At 38.2% G+C, this 25,827-nt stretch overlaps 1 protein-coding gene across 1 annotated transcript in view; it reads right to left on the bottom strand.

Annotated features, from left to right (window-relative positions):
* MYO1E (myosin IE) overlaps positions 1-25,827 on the bottom strand; it is a 233,999-nt gene that overhangs the window by 147,975 nt on the left and 60,197 nt on the right. Inside the window, exon 2 of the mRNA XM_027851470.1 lies at positions 954-1,097. Coding sequence (XP_027707271.1) covers positions 954-1,097 — 144 coding nt within the window. The remainder of the gene's footprint in view (positions 1-953; positions 1,098-25,827) is intronic.

The raw sequence follows: 25,827 nt of genomic DNA, 5'->3' as shown, positions 1-25,827 counted from the left end.
TAAGGTTCCTCATTGTGTAACTGGTCCCATCACTTCCTGGCAAACAAAGGGAGAAGAAATAGAAGCAGGGTTAGATTTTATTATATTCTTGGGCTTAAAGATCACTGCAGACATACTGTAGCCATGAAATTAAAAGACGTTTGCTCCTTGGGAGGAGAGCTATGGCAAATCAGTACAGCATATTAAAAAGCAGAGACATCACCTTACTGAGAAAGGTCTGTATAGTCAAAGCTACACTTTTCCCAGTAGGAATGTATAGCTATGAGAGTTGGACTAGAAAGAAAGCTGAGCACCCCAGAATTGACACTTCTGAATTGTAGTGCTAAAGACTTTTGAGGGTCTCTTGGACATCAAGGAGACCAAATCAGTCAATACTTAATTCAGATAATTAATTAATAATTAACTAATTCAGAAATTAATTCAGACTATTCTTTGGAAGGTCAAATACTGAAGCTGAGGCTTAAATACTTTGGTCACATAATGAAAAAACAGGACTTTCTTGAAAAAGACCCCAATATTGATGAAGATTAAAGGCAAAAGGAGAAGAGGACAGCAGAGGATGAGATGGATAGATAGTGTCATGGAAGCAGCAAACTTGAGCTTGGAGGGACTTTGGGAGACAGTGGAGGATAAAAGGGCCTGGTGTGCTGTGGTCTATGGGGTCAAGAAGAATCAGGCATAACTGAACTACCGAGCAACCTTTGGTATTGCACTATAGGCAGCTTCCCCTTGTCTACTCTTAATGGTGATTTGGCCAGCACAACAGTCTCAAAAGTTATATAAGTTAAACATAAATTTATAAAACTTAAATAAGGTAGAATGCCAAGAAATCTATGTTTATTCTGTTAAGTATCAAGAAAATTGGGTAGAATTCAATAACATTTTCCTTCTTCCAATAGTTTAAACCTTACAATTGCATTTATAAACATTTTGCTCAAACCTTCAAAGGATACAAAAATATAGTCATCCATGTATCTTTTCTTCAGATTCTCCACAATGGAGTCCTCAGTGATTTTGGACAGGAGCACCATGTCATCCACACCACTATGCTTGACATTGTGACTCTGCCAGTGGTATCGATAATGTCCTTTACTTCCCTGAAAAAAACAAACAAACAAACAAAAAACCAAACATGATTATCAGGAAGGTACATTTTTTTCTTCTGGAATTAAAAAATGCGATCACTTTCTGATTCTTAAAAATTTCCATAAAAACTTATTTGCAACTTTTTATGAATGAATGAAATGAATGAATAAAAAGCATTTATTAAGCACTTGCTGTGTGTCAAGTGCTGTGCTAAGTGGAGTTTTGTAGTTCTGTATATTTTTATATATATATATATATATATATATATATGTATATATCCGTAACAAGTGTGTTGTGTATATACATAAACATACAAAAGAGCCAAAAATGGGCACTAAGATTCATTTTTGACAGTAAAATATTCTCCATTGATGCTGTAGCTGAAAATCATAATACACCATGATCTCATAAAAACAGACTACAGAAACATATATAACCAGTACATGTATATTACCTTAAATGTATTACCAATGAGGACTAGCATGAGAGAAATTTCATCAAAAAGTCATCAACAAAGAAATGTATGATTGGGAAAAAGGGTAGGCTGGTCAAGTGTTGAGAGTGAACAAACAGAATTTTTAAAGAATCAATGAAATGGCTACAATGTGTTAAGTGAAACCTTAATGGAAGTCTTAAAGAAGGTCATGGATGAGTATTATACAGGTGAAGAGGGGTTGCAAAATCCACACTGATAGGCTTACAAGCTTATGGAGAACACATTCTAAAACTCAAAGGAATCTAATAGTATGACTCCAATTATGTCTATACAGCCCCATTTACCCAGGTAATTTGAACAAATGTGACTGGAGGGGAGAGGGCTATGATTTTGCCTAAGCAAAATATTGAATCACCTCTTTCATTTGAGGCAAATACATTCAAAGGACAGATTATGTTATAGCAACATAAATTTACCACAGCTATTATATAACAAAATAGTATTGTAGTACTTTTTTAATAAGGAAAATAATGGCCTGTTTAGAATTTCATAATGATAGAAGGAATATGGCCTAGAGTTAATAATTTGGTTTGTCAGCATGGCATACCACCCCCTGGAGCTAATGTAGAATCTTAACCATCATCATTCATGGTGATAGTAATTCAATGACTTCCCTACATGCTTTGGAGTTCTCTTGGCACTATGGACTTGAGAAAACAGACATTACCCTCATCCCTATGCTATATCCTTTCTTGCAGTAAAAAAATCAATAGATATTTATTAAATACCCATGTGCCTGGCATAGTAAGTGCTTATTATATTTGCAGGTACTGTGCCCAGCACTGAGGATACAAATAAAAGGTAGTCCCTATCCTCAAGGAACTTATATTCTAATGGGAAAATACAACACAATAAGGGAGCTGGGGGGGTGGGGGGGGTACAAAACGGCAGCTTGGTATGGAAATAGCTGAAAAGTAACATAGCTGGTTCTAAGAAGATAAGGCAAAAACTCAGAACCCAAGGTCCCAGGAAAAGAATACGGGGTTCCAGTGGGAGAAGGGTAAGGAGAATTGAAGACTATGATTGGTGTATAGGTGGCATAGGGTTTGGAAAGGAAACAGTCCCTGTCTTCAAGGAGCTTATACACTATTAAAGGAGATAAAATGTTCACAGAAGTACATATAAAATAAACGTAATTTTTTTGTTCGTAAGGCAATTATAGATAGAGAGATCAAGAAAAGCATCTAAGAACCATTGCAATGACAACACTGGCTACAACTAATCTCCAAACTGGCCTATTTGCTATTACACAGACCGTGATGTGCCACCTCCTGCCTCTTTGAGGTTGTACAGTTTTTTCCAGATGCTTGGAATGCTCCCCCTTCTCACCCTCATCTCTGGGAATCCCTGGTTCCAGTCAAGGCTCAGCTCAAGTGTCATCTCCTACACAAGGCCTTTCCCAATCCTCCCAGTTATTAGGACTCTCCCTCCAAATTGCTTTTTGTTTAATTTGTATAAATTTGTGTTTACTTACCTTGCCCAATTTGTCTCCTCCACCCCCTTTTGCCCCATTATAAGTTCTTTGAAGGTAGGGGGCTTTATTTATTTATTTTCATAGCCCCCACAGGTGCCTGGCATACAATGAACGTTAAATAATTGCTTATATTATTGAACAAACACAGAGGAGGCTCATTCAATGTAAAAATAAAGCTAGGTTCCAATTAATGCAAACAATTTACATGGCATTCCATTGCACTGGAATAAAGTACCATATTTTATGTAATTATAACTTCAAGTAGTATGAATTCAAATACATGCAACCATTTTAGGGGATTCATTATTCCCTCTACTTGGGACCTAGCTGTAACAAATCTATTGCAGGTATATTCACTATATATGCAATTAATACATTATCATCATATATCATCCATATATGAAATGTACTCAGGGATCATATCTTGTCTTGTATGTTTCTAAGTGATTTATTAATATTAAGTTTTGCTTGCTCAATATGCCTCCTTTGCTGTGGTTGCTCCCCAGCACCTCTGTAACCACTGCAGTTTCGTCTAGCCTAGACACATCACCTCCAGGAAGAAAAAAGGAGCAGCATGCTTAGAAGGGTGGGGCACAAGGAAGAACTGGGAGGACACTTTGGGGTTTTTGTTTTGAAATCCTGTCAAGCGCCTCTTTTAAAAAGTTAAACTCTAGGCTAGAAACCTAGCCTTTTAGTCCTAAGGAGTTTTCTAAATGAAGGGAAACGGAATGATTACATTCAAATTAAGGATGAGTAACACTAGTTCCAGCCTTGGAAGGCAAATGGACATGGTAAGATGGAAGGCAGAGGGGTTTACTCCTCCACTTTCCATTGTCTTTCCAGGAAGACCTGCCTTTCTGTTATGCTTTGTTTTAAGTATTCACAGAATTGCAATTGGAAAGATAGATGGGACCATACAGGGCATATAGTCCAACCCTCTCATTTTACGGATGAAGAAACTGAGGCTGAGGAGATTAAGTGACTTGCCCAAGATCATAGTGTTGATGACAGGATTTGAACCCAAGTCTTCTCACTTGAGAGATGGTGCTCTTGCACCTGTACCATGCTGCCTGTCCTTTACTTCTGCCTTTATCTCTTCAACTTTTATTTTGAAAAATACGTTTGATGGATATATTGTGATACCACTGCAGATACTTCGCAACAAATGTCCAAAGGAATTACCTTTACACGATTATTCCCTGAAAAAACTTGATTATGGATTATTAACCAAAAAGGATATATATGTCTTCTAATTTTTAAAGTGTGGTACTAACATTGACCCTTATCATTAGTTTTGTTGTCTTTATTTAAATTGTTTTCAATCATGTATGTAGTGCTTTTGGTTTTACTTTTTATCACTTCATATAAGTCTTCATGTTTCTCTGAATTCTTTATGACAAAGTGATATTTCATTACATTCAAATACCATTATTGGTCAGATGTTCTTTAATTGTTGGATACATACTTTATTTCTAGCTTTTTGTTATCACAAATAATACCATGAACATTATAAAAAGATCTTTCGTGCTGTCAATAACCTCCTTGGAATATAGTCCCACTAGTGAGAGTCCTGGGTGATAAATTATGAATAATTTAGTAACTTATCTTGCATATTTCTAATTAATTATGGTCCAGAATTGAACTAATTCACAGCTCCACCAATGATTTAGTGTGTCCATCTACCACAATCTACCCAACAATAAGTCTTCCTATATTTTAGCAACTGTTACATTCCCCATAGCTTTTGAATATTGAAATTTCCCATGCTAATTAACTCAAACAATTTTATCTATTTAACTCATCTTTTCTTTCACTTTACCTGTACTAGTTTTATTTGTGTGAAAACTTTTTAGTCTGATATATGACCTCTTCATAGGATCATAGATCTAGGGCAGTAAGAGACCTCAGAGGAATCTACCACCATCTCATTTCACAGATGAGGAAGTTGATACCAAGGGAAGTTAAGTAATAGCCCAAGATCATATAGGTAGCAAATTTCAGAGATGGGATTTGCACTCAGGTCTTGTGATTCAAAGTTCAGTCCTTTGTTCATTGTACCACTCTGCCTCCCTACAAATGACAGAGCTTGAATGACCTATTAGTATTTTCTCGTATTAATAATTGATTTTTTAAAATAGATTTTGTATTTGCAAATTCACCAACTCTCTAAAATTTATTTGTAAACCCAAAATCAATACTGAAGGCACTTTTACGGTCATTTGTAGACATGAGCAGAGTGGTGAAAAGTCTGAGTCTCTCAATGCTCACATTTCTGCCTTCTTGTTTCAGTTCTCGTACTGTATATAAGCGTGTTTTTCATTACAGTCTTCACATTTTTGTGCATTTTGTTAATTTTGCTGTATAAAGTGACCCCCAAAAGTAGTGTTGAAATGCTGTCAATTTTTCCTCAGCACAATAAGGCTATGATGTGCCTTACAGAGAAAATATGTGTGTTAGGTAAGCTTTGATCATGCATGAATTATAGTGATGTTGGCCATGAGGTTATATTAATGAATCAACAATATGGTATATCTAGAAAAAGGAAGAGGAAATTCACTGATCTATATGTGAGGCCACTCCCGAAGATGGAAGATTGTAAATGTTGCAACCAGAGGCTCCAAAGAACCTAATCCTGTATTTCCCTTAAGAGCAATGGTTCAATATTCATTAATTCAGGGTTCTCAGTGACTTTATAGAACTTAACTATGTCAAATGAAAATTGTTAACTGTGTGTAGAAAGCTGATTACTTTTGCATATTTATGTTATATTTTAAGCCATTATATCATCAGCAAATAGATAGTTTTGCCTATGTTTCTCCTTTCGATTTCCTTTTCTTTTGTTGTTGCTCTAACTAGCACCCCAGCACTTTGCTAAAGAAAAGATATTTGGCATCCTTATTTTTATCCCTGACTTTACAGAGAAAACTTTCAGTTTTTTTTCCTCCCTTAAAAATTTTGCTAGCTCTAAGTTTTAGAGAGATGCTTTGATCATACGAAGGAAAAATTTTTTTGTTCCTATGGTTTTTAGTATTTCCAATACAAATGAGTATTGTGTTTTGTCAAAGGCTTTTTATTTCTCTGTTGATGATGATCTTGTGATTTTTTAATTGTTATTAATACAATTCAAATGTTGAATCATCCCTATATTCTTAATAGGGATCTGGCCTAGTCATAGTGACTTTTAAAAAAATACATTGAGGGGCAGGTAGGTGGCACAGTGGATAAAGCACCAGCCCTGGAGTCAGGAGGATCTGAATTCCAAGCCAGCCTCAGACACATAACACTCACTAGCTGTGTGACTCTGGGCAAGTCACTTAACCCTAATTGCCTCACACACACAAAAATACATTGATATAGCTTCTTTGCTAATATTTTTGTATTAATATTAATAACTTGGTCTATAGTTTTCTTTTCTGTTTTCTCTCTTCTTGGTTTGTGATCTTTCAGCTTTCAACCCTATCAATGCTCTTTTTGCAGTATGTCTGTTTTCTCTCTTCTTGGTTTGTGATCTTTCAGCTTTCAACCCTATCAATGCTCTTTTTGCAGTAAAATAAAGAAAAATAATCTGATCTAATGTTGAATTTAAGGTGATATAGATATAAATAATGAACTCATTCTGCCCTTTCTCTTATTAACTCTTTTCAGATTTCCTGTTCCTTAAATATTACTTTTATCATATCACCAATCTGTTAGAAATATTTAGTACTTTCTTTATTTCCTTCTACATTGTCTAAATTCCTCTGCTTAGGTTTTAAGGCCCTCTACAATCTACTCCACTCATTCTTCCTGACCTCCCCAAAACTATTTTTTATTATCCCTCCACCACGCACCCTCTGGACTCCTTAACTGTCCCTGTCCGGGTCATGTGTTATGCATTACCACCATGAGTCAATATGATTAAACAAAGGAGTGTGAATTCAAATCTAACAGGTACTATCTGACTGTAGTCACTTAACCTCTCTGGGCCTTGGGTTCCTCATCTGTAACATGAGGAGGGGAGGATGGACTAGTAAGCTTCTGAGGTCTTTTCCCATCTTAAATCTTTGATCCTTAAGGGAATTTTAAATCTAGAACTGGCAGAAACCTCAGAGCTCATCTAATTCAGCACCCCATTCTCCCATGTTTCAGAAACTGAGGTTATACCTGAACTACCTTCCCTTCTCCCTTATACTTTCATGAATCCTCAAGGTCCTGCAGAGGGTCCACCTTCTCCAAGACTTTTCCCCGATTATCTTAACTCTCACTGATCTTTCTTTCTTCTGAATTCCTATGGTACATACAATATATACCATGTAACTTCTGGCTACTTTTTTATGTGTAGTGTAGGGGCAAACAGCCCAACACAGCCAAGCCCAAACCAATATGATGTAATGAAAGGACCCTCCTGTTAAGGTTGGAAGTAGAAATTGCTCATTAGTACTGTGTATGCAACATGTGGTCAATATTGAAGGTTGTAAGGAGCTGGGACTAGATACTTCCCTAGGGGAAAAATGACTCATCACTCATGAGGTAAGTAGACAGGGAACTGAGGGTCTCTGGAAAGCACCCTGATGTAAGAACTTGGTAGATGGGGCTGCTTTCCATTTATTCATTCATTAAACATTCGTTCTCGTGGGAGGAGAGAGAAGGCAAAGTCCCAGCTCTGAAATGGAAAGAATAGTAGTGTGACCTTGGGCAAATTACTGCTGACTTTCAGTTTCTACAGCTTAAATGAAGGGGTTACAGTCCAGGGTTTGGAAAACTATGACCTGCAGACCAGATCTGGCCTATTTTTGTATGGCCTTCAAGCCAATGGTTTTTCAAAAAAAAAAAAAATAAACACATTTTATAATTTTACAAAAATGCAAATAAATATTTTTTAGCCTACAGGCCATACAAAAAAACAGGTGATGGGCCATATTGGGTTCACTGGCCTCAGTTTACTGATCACTAGGTGACACTATATGACCTTTAAAGTCCTTCACAGCTATGATTCAGAACTGGATAGAGGAGTATGAGGGGACTATTGCAGGTTGTCCTCCAGAGATGTAGCACAATTAGTCAAGGCATGATGAACGGATAAACGAATAAGTGTTTACTACGGGGCCAAGTCCTGTGCTAAGCGTGGGGATACAAATACAAAAGCAAAAACAGTTCCCAAAGTAAAGACACTCACAATTAGTACCTTTTCTCTGAGACTACCCCCAATTTATATATAGGATAAATATATCCTATATATAGGATACAAATTGTGAATTCCTTGAGAGAGGGGGCTGTGTTTTTGCCTTTCTTTGTATCCCTAGCATTTAGCACAGCGCCTGCTACATTGTTTTTGTTCAGTTATTTTCAGCCATGTCTGACTGTTCATAACCCTGTTTGAGTTTTTCTTGGGAAAGATACTGGAGCAGTTTGCCATTTTCTTCTCCAGCTCATTTTACAGATGAGGAACTGAGGTAAATAGGGTTAAGTGACTTGTCCAGGGTCACACAGCTAGTAAGTGTCTGAGGCCACATTTGAACTCAGATCTTCCTGTCTCCAGGCCCAGCACTCTATCCACTGCACCACTTAGCTGGTACATAGTAGTTGCTTAATAAATGATAGTTGACTGACTGACTGACAATTTAATCGAGGAAGGCAACAGATATGTGGGAGTGGAAGCTAAGGAAGGATATTTAGAAGATGTTGGTTAAATAGGAAACAGTTTGTTAATTCTAGACATTTATCTAGATTCAGGGTATCTTGGGATTTTATTTCTCTACTCTGTAACTCATCATTCTAAGTGTCATTTCTAGGTTTAAAAGTTTTTCCTTCAGGCAGTATCTCATAGGCAGTCACTAACGATATGAAGAATCAAATCAAGAAAAATGATTATTCAAAATTGAAAACAAAATTTGAATTGATTATTCATTCACTTAGAGTAAAGATTTTTTTTTTTAAATTTTTAGGCAATTGGGGTTAAGTGAGTTGCCCAGGGTCACGCAGCTAGTAAGTGTCAAGTGTTTGGTCTGAGGCTGGATTTGAACTCAGGTCCTCCTGACTTCAAGGTTGCTGCTCTCTCTGCTACGCCACCTAGCTGCCCCTAGAGCAAAGATTCTTAACCTGGGGTTGATGTATCTGTTTTAAAAATATTTTGATAACTCAATTTCAATAGAATTGATTTCCTTTATGATCCTATGTATCTTTTTTTATATCCTCAAAAAATTATTCTGGAGTCCATAGCCTTGATCTCACAAGGTCCATGACACACACACACACACACACACACACACACACACACACACACGAAGCTGAAGAACCCCTGATTGAGGGGAAGGATTCAGAACAGCGTTTCTTTGATTAGTATATTTAATGCACAACTACATATGTAAAAAATGTATTGCAGTGCAATTTGGAAAGAACACACCTATTACATAAAACGAAGTACAGCCTATTCTCCATGTGAGTCAGTCCCTCCCCATACACTGAGAACAAGCTCTCACCAAGACATGTAAAGGCAATCGTGGGTGCCCTTAAAATAGAGCCAAAGGCTCTGCTGATTCCCTGGCTGACTTTCATTGGTGCAATGTCACTAAATGGTGTGTGTTTACCAGGGTGTGACCTAAGGAGAGGAAAGGTGAATCATTCAACAAAGCTATGATTATTCCCTCATTGAAGGCATATACTCTGTGCTGGAACTGGGGCAGCAGAAGGGGTGCAGTTACAGAAACCAATAGCTGAACGTTCGGACTTCTGTGAATGGCGTACTACTCTACCCTTCGTCCAGACACGTACACACAGTTATGGGCACTGGCAAAGCTAGTGAATTCTAGTCATATATAAAATAATCTTAGGCCATTAAATCCTGGATGGATGTATGGTAAAGAGTTTTAAAACTTGGTATATTTCTACTGGTTGTCCCTCATGTCTAGAATGGGTTCCCTTCTCCTCTTCTCCACTTCCTGGCTTCCTTCAAACCACTAATCTTGGGTTAACATTCTGTTATCTCAGTCCACACTCACAACTTTAATTAACAATGGTGCCCTAGCGGGTAAAGAAACAACACACACTTTTTTTTTTAAAACTCCCAACCCACCTGAACTCCCACTATCTACAACGACCAAACTTACAGGTATTTTTTTCTTACATCCACAAAAAGTTGAAAGCTTATCAAGGCCACATGTGGCCCTCTAGGTCTTCAAGTGTGACCCTTTGAATCCAAACTTCACAGAGCAAATACCTTTAATAAAAGGATTTGCTCTGTAAAACTTGGACTTGGTCAGAAGGTTTTACCTAAGGACCTAGAAGGCTTCATGTGGCCTCGAGGATGCAGGTTCCCCATTCCTGGTAGCTACATCATTATAAACGTTACCATTTCATAGAATTCCACCTGTTTCTGTTTTAGTCACAGGGGATACAAGAAGTCCTGTAGGACTGCTACTTCCTTGGTGGCCAGAAAGCAGCCCCAAGTTCCCCTTCTCTACTCCCCCATTCTATTTTTATCTTATAAAGACAGGATAGTTCTTGCTTCAGTTTGAGAAGGGATGAGGCATTCAATTTTGAATCAGGTTTATTTTTTTTTTCTATTTATCATTTTTGGATTCAGTTTGAAGCTGAAGAGATATACCCCTATATGTGTCCAACCTGTTGCTGTTCGGTCATTTCAGTCTTGTCCAATCCTTTGTAACTCTATGTGGGGTTTTCTTGCAAAGATACTGGAGTGGTTTGCCATTTCTTTCTCCAGCTCATTTTACAGATGAGGAAACTGAAACCGAGGCAAACAAAGCTAAGTGACTTGCCCAGAGTCACACAGCTAGTAAGTGGATTTGAACTCAAGTCTTCTTGACTCTAGGCCCAGGGCTTTATCCACTGCCCTCCACTCAGTGGTTTTCCTACAAATGGTAGACCATGATTAATCAATGAGCTAGACAAGGCCTAGATATCTAAATAACTCAACCCACTTTGAATGTTTTGTCTTTATTCCTACACTAACTCCTTTTCCACTCAAGTCACAGGCAAGCAGATGGCAGCTGCAACCCCAACTTTGTCAGACGCATCCTTTGAACTCTAGGTCTATGTTCTAAGTCTTGGAATATAACTTTCATGCACAGGGTTTGAAACAAATGCACCATCATCATCTGACCTTTATTTACAAACATCATACAGTATTATTAACAGAGCACTTGTATACAGTGCTTTTATATATACAGTACTTCATCAGATGCTCACAACTACCCTATAAGGTGGGTGCTATTATTCCCAACTTACAGATAAACTAAGGGTCAGAGGTAAAGTGACGTGCTCCAAAGTCATGCAGCTAGTAAGATCTGAGGCACAATTTGAATCTGAGTCTTCCTAATTCAAAGTCTGAAGTCTATCTATTGTACCAAGCTGCCTCCTTTGTAGTATCTTAAAATTGCTTTCAAGTCGAGTTGTGGGGAGTTTAGACACTTTCCACAACTTGGTCTTAAATTAAATTACTGGTGGGGTGAAATATTGCCAACATCTTTTATTTTACAGGAGTCTCCTATTTAAGGTTAAGGCCATTTTATTTAGAGACCTTTTAGCTTTAGAGAACTTGAGAATCTCAAAGTTCCTAAAAGGTTTCCATTCAGAAGACGTTAACATTTTCTCCAGCTTCCCCCAACTAATCCCTTGGATGTGGAAGATGGCTTTATCCTGTGGCTGGGTGAGACAGTACTTGGGAATGAAAGCTACTCTAGCTGACTGGTTCTCATCTGAAGCCTGGGGTGAGGGTAGGTGGGAATGTAAGAAAGGAGAGAGGAGAACACATCCTCAGCATTCCCACTTCAGAAAGAAACAATGAACAAGATGGAAGAAAAAAGTGGGGATTCGACTGGTCAGTCCAATAATGAAAACAAGAAGGAAGGCTATAAGTACCAGTTCCCCATCCCAGAGTGGTCTACCAAAGGGACAAGTGGTCCTTCTAATGACATCACACTTTTCCAGATAGACCATCAAAGCTTCCTATCACACCCAATCTTGAGAAAAGAAGACCTTTCTAAGCCAAAAGGGGTAAAAACTATTGTAGGTATCTTTACAGAAAGAATCCTGTGCCTATTAATAGATGTAAAACAGATTTGTTTAATGAAATTCAGTTGTATATTTCAAAACAAATGCAATGATTTTGAATGTACTTTCCCTCTCCTGTCTCAGAATAAACTATATAGAATTGGCAGAGAAATACACTGGATTGGGAACAACTGAGTTTTATAACTGGGCCTGACATTAACTAGTTGTGTGACTTGGGTAAGTCATCTCAGTTCTATGATCCCTATTTTCCTCAATTGCCCTTTGAGGTAGGTGGTATAAATATTATCATATTCCTTTTACAGATGAGAAAACTGAGATTCAATGAAGCCTGTGATTTGCTTGTAATCACATAAAGCACTCTAAGTTAAGTTAGAGCCCAGAATTGAATTTGGGTCAAAGGTCAACTTCCCCCCCTCATTATGGGTAGGGTTGGTAAAGTCCTCTCCCTTCTCCAATTACCTTGAATTTGTTTTTGTGTCCATGTTGTATTACCCTAGAGTGGAAGCTCCCTAAAAGTAAAGGCTGCTAAACTTCTGTCTTATATTTCCAATGCCTAGCATGTCTGGCATATAGGAGATGCACAATAAATGTTTGTTGAGTTGAAGGCCAAATAAAAAAAAAGATGCACTAATGATTTCCATCATTCCTTTTGGTGAATGAAATAGCAATAGGTACAGGAAGTGAGGGGACATTTTCTTGTGGTTCATTACTTAAAGACCTTTTGCCAAGAGAACTGGGATTATATATGGAGCATGAGATTACGCTCTTCAGAATGTGGGAAGATTCCCAAAATGAGCACTGTAGAATAAACTCAGCTCTAGAACACATAGATAGAGGAGCCAGGAAATAACTTCAGATTTATAAAGCACAAGAAAGTCTAGACTGGAGAAGCGATTAACAAATATAGCAAGGTTAGAGGATTCCCTGAAACTGAGATTTATGCAGCATTTTCATACGTTATCCAATTAGATCCTCATAACAACACTGTAACATCAGTACTGCAGAAATTATTAGACCTATTTTACAGATGATGAAACTGAGCCTCAAAGAGGTTAAACAACTTGCCCTCGGTCACACAGTCAGTATCAGAGGCATCCTTTGAACTCAGGTATTTCCTGACTCTCAACAAATGGGAGGTCCAAAATATGAGTTATACAGATTCTATAGAAAACATCAGGAACTTCAAGAAGATTAGATCTTCTAAAGACCCAGTCTTGGACACAGGGTACAGTTACTTCAAAGGAACTGGAAAGGTGAGAATGAAGTATAGATGTCTCTGAAATTGCCAAATTTCAATTTGAAATTGTCAAAGTCAGTCTTTTAAGTGGATTAACTCGAAGAAAAATCTGTGGAAAAAATATGAGATCAGGGAAGGACAGTCATGACTAATAACAGGCAAGTTAAGGACACACAGATCCAGTCAGTGCCATGGGGTTACACCACAAGGATTCTCCATCTACATTTGGCTGATGGTGATTCTTATTAGACTGCTGTGACTGGATACAGTCTAGGATCACATTGATTCTATTCACTGTCCAAAAGGAGCCTGTGGAGTTTGGGAACGACAAAGCTTCCTGTTTGCCAACTGTAATCCATTTCAGAACAGAGGGCTGGCTGCAAGATCTAAGCTGATGTGCCCCAGCAGGGTTGACCTACAGAAATGTTTGCAACAGGAGCACCAGCCAAAACTCAAGCGTCTCGCTTCCTGCCAACATGGCTGCCGGAACGGGAGGCAGACAGCCCAGCAAAATTCAGTCTGTGCCTGGTCAAGTCTCTTGTGACTGGACTGCTGTTTCAGGAGATCTACCTCAATCATTCCCAAGCAAATTGGGTAGCCAATGAGAGACAAAATAGCTGATAAAAATGCTGAAGTTCTTTACTGCGACATCCCACTGGTACCACCATCAGCATCACCAAGGATGGCTCGCTGGGGTATGATGGAGGGGAAGATACTCAGAAATGAAAGCCAAATAACATCGATTAAAAACAAAGTTCACTAGATTGTTGAGTCCTTGATGAAAGGTGGGGACTCCGGAATTTTTCATCCTTGCATCCCTAACAACCAGCACACAACTGAATGCCCTGCCCATAGTACTGAATTGAATCTGTGTGCAAACTAGATTTTTGTTCTCACTACAGAAGTTGAATGCTAGCTCCTTGAGGACAGAGATTATTTCACTTCTTTGTAGCCCCCGAACTTCACATGCTAGGCACACAAGAGATGCTTAATAAATAATTGTTGATTGGTTATAATAAGGCCTGACCATATATAGTGGGCACTCAATAAATGTTTGTTGATTAGTTCATAGAGAACCAGGAGGGCCCTAAATGACTCTGATACTCTTCCTCTGAAAACCTACTGCCCTAAATCCTGCCTCCTGCAATAGGATCCCTCAGAATCCATCTTCAAGGTTGTTAATAGCACATTTCTTGAAAAAGATTTTAAAAATCAGAGTTGGAAAAGATTTTACCAATCAGAGTTATCATCTCAACTCCCAACATGGGATATTGATCAAAAAACTACCTGCAGCACAATGAGGTTGCACAAAGAGTAGGCAAAATGACTTCATAGTAATTTCCATCAAGACAAGAAGCAGAGATACTCATCAATTTTCTTTTTTTAAAAAATTAATTTATTTTGATTTATCAACAATCACTTCTATAAGCTTTGGAGTTTTAAATTTTTCTCCCCCTTCCCTCCTCCCTCCTCAAGATGGTGCATAATCTGATATAGGCTATATATACTTTCCTATTAAACATATTTTCACATTAGTGATGTTGTAAGTAAGAATTAAAACCAATAGGAGGAACCAACAGAAAGAGGAAACAAAATCAATTTTCAAAAAAGTCATATATGCAACCCTAAACCATAAAGTATATAGTAGAAGCTTTGTTCTGGTACTAGACAGTCAGTTAACTGGTATTTATTAAGCACCTACTATATGCTAGGCATTGTCCTAAGTGTTAGGAATATGAAGAAAGGCAAAAACTAGTTCCTATTCTTAAGGAAAATAACTATGTACAAAATATATATATATATATATATATATATAGGATCAATTGGAGATAATCAACAGAGCAAAGGCACTGCTTGCCAGAGGTCAAAGAGAATCTGGTAACTAGACTATGGATTGCCCCAAAATAAGAAACTAATTTATACCAAAATGCTGACCAATCAGAACTCTCACCTATTTGGGAAGAAATACTGATTTGGAGCTGAGTTAAACAGATCATGGAGGAGATTAGAGCCACAGAATCAAAGTATTTAGGAGCTAGAAGTGACCTCAGAGATCATCTAGTAAGTCTAGTCCATGGGCTCAACCGTTTTTTTTTTTTGGTGGGGGAATCATGGATCCCTTTCTCAGTCTGGGTCCATAGGCTTTATGGACTGTTTCTCAGAATAATATTTTTAAATGTATATAATAAAATACATAGGATTACAAAGGAAAATTAATGAAATTGAAAGTTATAAATTTTTTTTTGAAGTTCATGGACTCCAGGTTAAAAATTCCTGATATAGTCCAACTCCCTTGACTTTACATAGCTGAGGAAAACAGAGTCAAAGGGGTGGTGTGATTGGTCCAAGGTCAGTTACACAGAGAATTCCTATGTTTAATGGGAGGACTGCTTTCTTTCAGTCTTGCAGTTGTATGAAATTGCTATGAGACTCACATGTGTGTTTGCATAGAGGTTAGTTGACAAACATTTCGAGGATCCAGCGCTAGAAACCCCCCACAATAGCCCCCTTCACTATTTCCTTCAGTCTAGAAAGCCGAGCAGAGGAGACAAAACAACCGTAGCGGATTCCTCCAAGCTCTCTGAACTGCAGCAAGGATCTTCATGCTGAATTGACCCGGATCCCTTCCTGGGAGACATGCCAAGGCTACAGATTAGTTACTAATCAAATAACCAACACCCAGATATTTGGGTGTGACTGCACATCAATTAGGGTTCATGGGAATCAGGAATGAAAGGAAAAAGGAGAGGGGGAGGAGGGGCAGAAGTGGCAGTCCAACTAAAAACTGTATTTCCATTTTTGAAGGAAAGGAAAAGCAATATAATTTCATTTTCAAAAACTAAGCCTAGCAATAAACAAACATGCTGAGGAGAGAAGGTGAAATAGCTTGAGAGATTGGGAAAGATAAAAGGCAAATGATTTAAATTATACATGAGGGAAACATTAAAGAAGGAAGGAAATAAAAGCAACCTCAGAGATCTGAGGATACAACAGAGAAAAGTTGTTTGGTTATAAAGCAGGCAGTATGAATAAATAAAATAAAATACTTTAAATGCTCTAAAGAAAAAGCAGAAGGAAAAAAATGGTTTCCTCTCAATTCCCTTTCCTACTAAATCTAACTCCCTTTCTAAAGAAATCACAGATCTTTGGGGGTTGGTACAAGTATGAAGTACACTGAAAGCATATTGTACTAACTCACAAAATCAACTAAAAACCGGAAAGGTCAGTGATGTTTTCTCATAAGAAACCTAAGTGAAAAAAAAAAACCTACTCAAAAGCCAGCCCAAATTGTTTCACAGAGAGGTCCTATATGTCATTTGGAGAGAGTAGAATGTCTTTTCTTATTTAGGCAAGTGCAATTAAAAAAAAATCTGGGAATCCAAAGTAAATCCAACTGTTTAGTTGAGGGGAATTTGTACATAAGGGCATATGTGTGTTTTTTTTTATGGCACGCTTTTTTTTTTAGTCACACAATTATATATCTTGACTAGAGTCCTTACCCTTTTTTCTTAAAATGCACTTGGATATTTTCCTCAGTTAAGAGGAATTATTGGAAGTATTATGGTAATAATTCAATGCAACATACTCTAAATGGTAGGCATGTGAGTTAGGAAGACCCTTAACACATATTACTGGGAAATGGAATTAATGTTTGCAATAAGCTTGGACCATAAGACAAAATGCAACATATGGCATTAGCGGCTGGAGTACAATGCCCAGTTCCTTTCCATTCTATTCTGCCTCATTGTTTCTTGAATAGCATGTTTCACTGCCCAGTTTAGGGAGAGTAGTAATGAAAGGCCCCATTGTAAGGAATATGCTTACCAGAGCAGACTTAAGGTTGCTGTAGTAACCTTCACTATGAATTTCCTGACCAGTGTGATTAAAATCTCAATTGTATTGTGGGATTACTATAGTTGCAAATGAGGCCATAGAAAGTATGGCTGCAAAATGTACACACTGCTGCCTGAGGGTGTGTGTGGGGGGGTGGGGGGGCAGGGAGAATCTTTCCTTAATCCAGACATGATACTACCCCCTTATGATACCTGGGTAATCTGAACTGACCAACATGCCGCTGTATTTCCAGAGGCTATAACCAGAAGATGAATGAACTAAACAAAACAGGGCAAGATAATGAATTTATTGTGAGGTCTATGGCAAGGATGTTGGATAGGTCCTTTTGGCTGACCCCTGAGAGTGTGGGTTAGGCATGGGGTGGGGCAGAGTATTCCTTGAATTAAATCACAGGATTTTGAGAGTTAGAAGGGACCTCAGATGTCATCCAAGGCAACCACTTCTTGACTACAGCATACCCAATAAATTATCATGTAGCCTTTGTTGAAGAACTCCAGGTGAAGGGAACCCAAGTCTTTGTGATTCTATCTTCCTAACATCTCTCTTATATTCCTCTCTTCCCTTTCCCTTTTTCTCTCCTATGACACTTCAGTCATCCTTGTACAGGCTTTCATCACTTCCTGCCTGGACTCTTGCAAGATCCTGGTGGTTCAGTCCTCAAGTATCTCCCCACTCCAAGCATCCTCCTCCACTCAGTTGTCAAATTGGTCTGCCTGAAAAACAGAGCCCTGACCACATCACTCCCTACCCTTTTCAATAAACTCTAGTAATTCCCTATTCCTTCCAAGATCAAATAGAAAATTCTTTGTCTGACTTTTAAAGCCCTTTATGACCTGGCACCTTCCTACCTTTCCACCTTCTCTCACTTTATACCCCTCCAGGTACTATTCAAACCAATGACCCTGGATGCTGTTCCTCCCACAAGATACTTTATTTCCTGATCATTCATTTTCACTGGCTGTTCCTCATTCCCAGGTTTAGGTCCCTTTTTATCTCTACTCCCTGGATACCCTGGTTTTCTTCAAGTACCAGCTAAAATTCCATCTTCTTCAAACTTATCCCAAAGCCCCTCAATGCTAGTGCCTTCTCTTTGTTGATTACCCCTGATTTATTGTGTGTGTGTGTGTATATTTTATATATATATATATATATATATATATATAAAATATACATATATATAATATGCATGTAGATATGTAGATATTTTTATAAATATATCTCTATCGATCTATCTCACTTGTACAAAGTCGTCTCCATGTTGTCTTCTCCATTGAAGTGTAATCTCTTTGAAGCAGGGCCATGGTGGTTTTTGGTTTTCCTTTTATTGCTTTTCCATAAATGTTTGTTGACTTGCCCTTCTAGCTCCAGAGGCTGCCCATTTTATATTTGGATAGCTAATACTAGTAGGGATATTTTCCCTTACATCAAGTCTAAATTTCCTTTTTCTGCAGTTCCCACACTTTGCTCCTGGTACTGCCCTCTTGGCCTGAGCAGAATAAATCTAACTCTTCTTCAAATATTTGGAGACATATCATCTCATTTTGAAATCTTCATTTTAGGCTAAACATTTCTTTCCATTGATCCTCATACGACATGAACTCAAAGTCTTTCCATTGGTTGTTCTCTTCTGGATGGTATCCAGTTTATCACTGTTTTTCCCAAAATGTGGGGCTCAGAACTAAATATAAATATTTGGAATGGGGTCTGATTAGAGCAGAACATGTTAGGACAATTCATTACCTTCTTAGTACATAGTACCTAGACTAGATTCCTTTTAACTCTTGGCCCTGTTTTCTTCTTAGTATGTTTAGTTCTGGGAGGGAAAAACTACAAAGTTAAGAGTATTGAGGTGGCCATACTTCAAGTGCCAGGACCAAAAAATAAAGCTGTTTCTTACCACTTCCTACTCTGTTTGTATTGTAAAGTTCTCGATTTGGACTGAGCTGGGAACAGACAGATCAGGATTAACCAGGAATGTCCCTTTCCCAAGCAGGGTATTAACAACTCCAACTTGCTCCAAGATAGACTTAAAAAAAAAAGAAATCATGTTAGTTCATTTATTTTATTGTATTGATAATGCCACTCTTCTTAGTACCTTTCCAAAGAGTTTGTGGGGATTTGTGGGAGTCTGTGGGGATCGAGAAAGGCTGAAAGCCCTTTTCCAAGGTCTTGGATGAGCGGCAGAGATCAGGTCCCTTGACTTCTGGCTAATCCATCTGCTGGTTTGGGGAAAGAAGGCCCGTTTCATTGGACAGTTGAGGAACACGGCTTAAAATCAGAAAAATTTGCCCACTTAGACAAATCTGGTGGCTAAGCAGGGCCAAGGAAGCCTGTCCGACCTGACTTAAAGACGTCAACGCCAAAGGAAAATATTGTACACAATACACATGATGAAGGGAACTGTTATGTTTGGTTGGTGCAGAACTTTCACAGAAGTAAAACAGGTCTAGATCTTAGGAGTGACAATTGTTGCACACATACTCAACACTACTACAAAATAGACCTTAGACAGAATCATGCTCTCATTCTGTGTAATTTAATTTATACCCGGGATTATGTTTTAGACCTGGAAAGTCCTAATATCAATGTTTTTTGAATGCATGTCACACCCTGTAATTATTATTATTGCCAATATTAATAGCTAACCTTTAGACAGTGCTTTCAGGTTTGCAAAGTGCTTTATGGAAATTATCTCAAAGTCACTATTATTATATCTGAAGCTGAGCAATGTTAAACATCTTGCTCAGGGCTCATTCAGCTAGTAAACATCTGAATTTGAACTTAGGACCCTGACTCCAAATCCAGCTATGCCACCCAACTGCTCTAAGACTGCCTTTAAGATTATCCCATTTGGGAAAAAGCAAAACAAAACAAGTTAAGTTGTTACTGACATTTAGATTTATTTCAAACAATTATTTCACTTCACCTGTGCATAGAACAACATGGTGCTGGGTAAGATGCAACATTTAGATTACAGAGTCAGACCAAACAATAACTATATATCCCAAGGCTTGGGTAGGCAGGTAACTGAGTAAATATTCCAAGAGCAACCATCAGAACACCAAAGCTAGTAACCTCCAGATTGGAGGAGGCATTGAGGGTATGTTCAATAGAGAGGAAGACCTATGTTTGAGGTACCACTTTGATGCCTTAACAAGGTATAAATGTAATCCTGTATACTTAAAGGCCTTATCTTTAGAATTCAAGGTCTAGATTTTCTAGAATGTCCCAAGGAAAGACGCTGGGTTGACAGGCAGTATGGCTATATGTCTTATCATCTGAGCTCAGCCCAGCTACTTTATTTTTATTTTTATTTTTTTTTAGTGAGGCAATTGGGGTTAAGTGACTTGCCCAAGGTCACACAGCTAGTAAGTGTCAAGTGTTGGGTCTGAGGTCAGATTTGAACTCAGGTCTTCCAGACTTCAGGGCCGGTGCTCTATCCACTGCGCCACCTAGCTGCCCCGCAGCCAAGCTACTTTAAAAGATCCTCATGACCAGGTTGGTCCCAGGGTGATCAATTTTTCCATCTACAATAATTACAATGTCTAGTAAAGAACAGAAGGGATGCACTGAGGCCTATGTATGCAGCTCTCATCACGGGGCGGGTTCAGTGACTACCCCCTATGCCTAAAACTGTCTCCCTACTTCCCTCTGACTCTCAGCTTCTCTGGCTTCTACTACCAGCTAAAATCCCACCTTCTACAACGTTTTTGTTCCCCCTTAATACTGCTGTCTTTCTTCTGTTAGAGAGCTCCTTGAGATCAGGGATTGTCTTTTGTCTTTTCCCCACAGTTTTTATCCCCACTGCCTGGCACAGAGCAAGCACTTAATAAGTCTTGTTGACTGATTAACTGACATAAATCCTTGGTCACAGATAAGCCTGAAGCATAATGGATACAGTGCTGGTCTTAGTGCCAGAAAGACCTGCATTCAAATCCTGACTCAGATGTAATCCTGGATTAACTAAGTAACTTCTTCAAGTTTTCTTCCTCCTTTAAGCCTCAGTTTCTTCATATGTAAAATGAGGATAATGATAATACTGAGCTTAGAGGATTGTTGTGAGGATCAAATGAGATAATTTCTATCAAGGATATTGGAAATATTAAAGAATTCTACAAATGTGAGCTATTATTGTTATTATTTAATTTCACTATGTTGATCAAATGGAAAGCGCATGACCCCCCTAAGTATTTCACAATGTTAGCTTAAAATGTACAACACAAATATACCATTACTAATAATTAAGGAGCAGCTAGATGGTGCAGTGGATAGAGTGCCAGGTCTGGAGTCAGAAAGAGGTTCAAATTTGGCCTCAGACACTTACTAGCTGTGTGACCCTGGGCAAGTCACTTAACCCTGTTTGCATCAGTTTGTTCATCTGTCAAATGAGCTAGAGAAGGAAATAGCAAACCACTCCAGTAGGTTTGCCAAGAAAATTCCAAATGGGGTCAGGAAGAGTTGGGCATGACTAAACAACATGATGGGTGGCATTTGTTGTTCAGTCATGACTCCATTTGGGGTTTTCTTGGCAGAGATACTGGAGTGTTTTGCCATTTCCTTCACTAGCTCATTTACAGATGAGGAAATTGAGGCAGACAGGGTTAAGTGACTTGCCCAAGGTGATACACCTAGGAAGTGTCTGTGTCCAAATTTGAATTAGATCTTCTTGATCCTAGGCCTGGCATAGGTGGCAGCATGATGAATGAAAAAAAAAAGGAAAAAGAAAAAAAAACAGGCTTAAGACATAGTATTGTCCTTGTCTTCAAGGAGCCTACAATCTAATTCAACAAAAGAGCTGAAATGTGAAAATATCAGAAGAGAATAAGTATATAGAGGAAAGAGGACTTAACTTAAAGTCAAGAAATTGGGGTTCAAATCCCTCCTCAGACATTTTTTGGCTATTATGTGTGAACATGGGTAAAGCATTTAACCTTGAAGAGCCAGTTTCCTCATCTGTAAAATAGACTCTTGTTATTAGCTATTCTCACCTGAGTTCAGCTGGTCTGGTGAGCAAACCTGTGTCAATGAAGCCAGCGTTAGTTTAACCTAGGCAATGAAACTATATGGGGGCTGGAGGGGAGACAGAGAGAGAGAGAGAGACAGAGAGACAGAGAAAGAGAGAGAGAGACAGACAGATAGGCAAGCAGGCAGACACAGAGACAGAGAGAGAGAGACATGAAAAGACACACTTTGGGTCCAGGTGTGGAAAACTGCATATAGTGCCAGATTTTTTCAATGTGTGAATTGATTTTGCTAATTTTTTTTCTCTTCCTTTTTCTTTTTAAAAATTCTTTGCTATACAGCATAGTTCTCTGGGAGAGTAGAAGGGGAGGCACCCCAGGAGAAATAGAAAAATGAAAACTGTCAATAAAAATCCAATTTTAAAAATTACAATAAGCAGTCAATGAGTAGACTAAGTGGTTTCTCAACATACTGACTATTGCCCACCAAGAATGGGACAAGGGGTAGGAAGAGGAAGCCAGGACCAGTCACAGACTCATACTGTTTTCCTTCTATAAGACAATGCAACAATGGCATTTTGAATCATAGCTGCTAAGAGTTCTAAAAAGGCATCAGTTGGGGATTATAAGCCTGGCTATGTATGACCCTCTGCAGAAGAAAGGACAGACTTGAAAGGCGCTGTAATGCAGTCTCAGTCACTCACTCAGCTATAGTATACTGCTATTCGATGCCAGTTACAAAGTAAAACGGGGAATTACAGTAATTCTGCCCACAGCTATTTCCCATTTTAACTGATGTTTCCTGTTTTCTATGCTTGGGTATCTTATGAATTTTCAGAACCAAACCCACGATTCACAGGCCATCATTTTACTGGGGTACATTCTTCTCTGGTCACTCATCACATTGTGTGCATTTACTACAACTGAAAACAGATCTGTTTTCCTACTGACCTCAATCTGGGGCTGTTATTGCAATTACTGAGCTTGAGTTTTTGGCTCCCCAAGCAGAGATAGGCCTGAGGAGTTTTTAAGTGCTGGAGAGAATGACGCTGTCCCTTTGGTCCAGTATTCTCTAGCTAAGAGAAAGAAGAAAGCTCTGGGTAGTGTGACTAGAGGAAATCACTGGCTTTAGGCAAATTCCTGAATAGGAGAGAAAGTAAATAAAAAGCCAAAGATTCCTCCCTGCCCTCCCCAAAAAGTGGATTTTTAGCATCATTTTGAAGGCATTAGAGAGAATTGAGTTCAATACTATCACAGGTCAAACCTCTGCTGTTCAGAAGCCTTGAGTGACTAAGCATCTCCAAATAGTCACACTGTCTGAAAAGCTGAGTGTTTAAGCACAAAGTCATTTCTGACCTTTCTAAAATAGATCATTCTCTTTCTTGCTCTCTAACGAGGCTTCTTAATCTTCTTAATCTTAGTCTTCTTAATGCCTGAGTATAATTAGTTATAAATCCCAACTACTGCACTGGGCTATACTGCCCATCTTAACATGTCCTCAAGGTCTGCTGAAGCCTACTAAATGGGCCCAGGCTGCCATACTATCTTTGAGGTCTTAAGTCTGACTTTTTGTTGTTCTACTTTGCTGTCAGGAGCTAGCTGACACGTATTAGTGAACCTGCCCAGTGCCAGCAGGGCCCCTTTAAAATTTTCTGATTTTTATTCACTATAGGGAAAATAGATAACTTGGTTATTGGAATGCAATGTAAATTCAGGGTTAATAAGATCAGTGAGGATCTGAGTGGTTTTCCCAGAAGTAAAATACATAGACTTCATGATATCATTTAAAACTCCACCTACCTTCTCCTCATTTTGTAATATTCTAATTGATCCATACTCCATTCCAATCAAACTGACCTATATACATCTACCTATCTCCCTCCCTTGCACAAGAGGTTTCCCAACGAAAATAAAATAGAACTGAATGTCATGTAATTGTAATGACCCAGCTCATCCTCAAAGAAAGGAAGAAAAGATGCTCCTCTGTCCCTTCATTGGAGGGGTTGGAAAAAACAGATGAGGAGCATTGTACATATTGCCGGACTCAGTAGATACATATTAGCTAATTTTTCTCAACTGCTTTCTTTTTTTATTTTATTTTATTTTTATTTTTCTGTTACAAGGATTAGATTGCTGAGTAGGAGAAAAGGAAAGGATATATTCTGAAATGATGGTGTAGTGAAAACAATATATTAATGGATTTTAAAAAAAATTTAAGTGCTATAGAAATGGATGAGGGAAAATCAACAGAATGTATCAGTGGTGCAGGGGCCAGGACACACTATTAGGCTAAAGGGTGAAGTTTGAAAGTTTCTCTGTTTTGCATGGCTTCACATGTATAATCTATATCTTTTTCTAAAAAAAATTTTTTTTAAATAATTTGTATCAAATTGCTTACCTTCCCAAGGAGGCAGGAGGGAGAGAATTGGGAACTTAAAATTTTTTTTAAATGAATGTTAAAAATGTTTGTTTACATGTAACTGAGAAAATAAAATAAATTAAATTAAACTTTCTCTTTGGCATTCTACCACATTCCTTAACAAAACTACTTCGTCCTTCCTGGAGAAGTACTCCTATTTGAAGAGAGTTTATGAAGTAACCTCTTCCAGAGAGGTTCTTCAAAGTGGGTTCTTAAAAGGTATAAGCCATATCCGTGTGTGTGTGTGTGTGTGTGTGTGTGTTCTACACACACATACACACTCACAAAAATGTATATACATATATAATATTCATTGAGAGAGAGATAGGCAGGTATTCAGGGGGTGAATAATGATAGCAAATACATAGGCTCACAGGGCTTAAAGATTATTCCAACCCCCATTATTTCATAGGCAAGGAAACAGAGACTCAGAGAGGACAACTAACTCTATTTAGAACAGAATAGAACTAACTCTGTTTGGAACAAACACATCCAATCCATAATATCATGTGTGTGTGTGTGTAGAAGTCAGATTAAAATGTAATTAGGAAGTATTTAACAAAATAAAAAGGTTTTAAAGTTACTTTTTTAAAATTAAGTCAATTACTGCCCACAGAGATCTTTATGGGCCCCCATTTCTATTTGAGTTTGATAAGGTAGGAATTTGAACTGAGATCTTTTGAATTCATATCCAGGGCTCTTTCTAATGCAACATGAAGCCTTTGTGGCTACTCTCCTTTCTATAAAGTATAAACCCTTGCTCCAAAGCCCTCTCCCTATTTTTCTGTAGCTTTCAAGTTTGGCCACCCCTTTGGGAATTGCTTGGTTGCTGTTGCAGCCTACCTCCACTATGGCTCCACTACCTCCACTATGAAAATTCAACAGGGGAGAAGGTATACAGAGGACTGTGCTACAAGAGTCACCGTGTCCCTTTGCCCCTAAGTGCATTTAGATGCACAGAGCTAGAATGGTTCTCCCATATCTGTTCATATCTACAAAAAAGCAATCAAAAAGCCGACACAAAATTTACCAAACTAAGAAAGTTAACTCAGGAGTGGGAGGCTAAATTATCTACGTCTAAGGAGATAAAACATCTCCACACCCTATGAACGTTTCAGTCATATTTTTTAAAGAAGACTCAGGCCTTATTTATTAAGAGAATTACCCACTAAAATGATAGTCCAATAGCTACTAATAAAACTTTCATAATAAATGGATCTATGATCTTGTCTACATGGATACTCCTTCAAAACCCACAAAACTCATTCGGCTGCATTGCAAAAAAATGCT

Source organism: Vombatus ursinus, unplaced genomic scaffold (genome assembly GCF_900497805.2).
Source record: "Vombatus ursinus unplaced genomic scaffold, bare-nosed wombat genome assembly UNPS02009205.1, whole genome shotgun sequence".
NCBI classification, from domain to species: domain Eukaryota; kingdom Metazoa; phylum Chordata; class Mammalia; order Diprotodontia; family Vombatidae; genus Vombatus; species Vombatus ursinus.
Note: the sequence above shows the minus strand (reverse complement) of the source record. Positions and strands in the feature narration are given on the sequence as shown.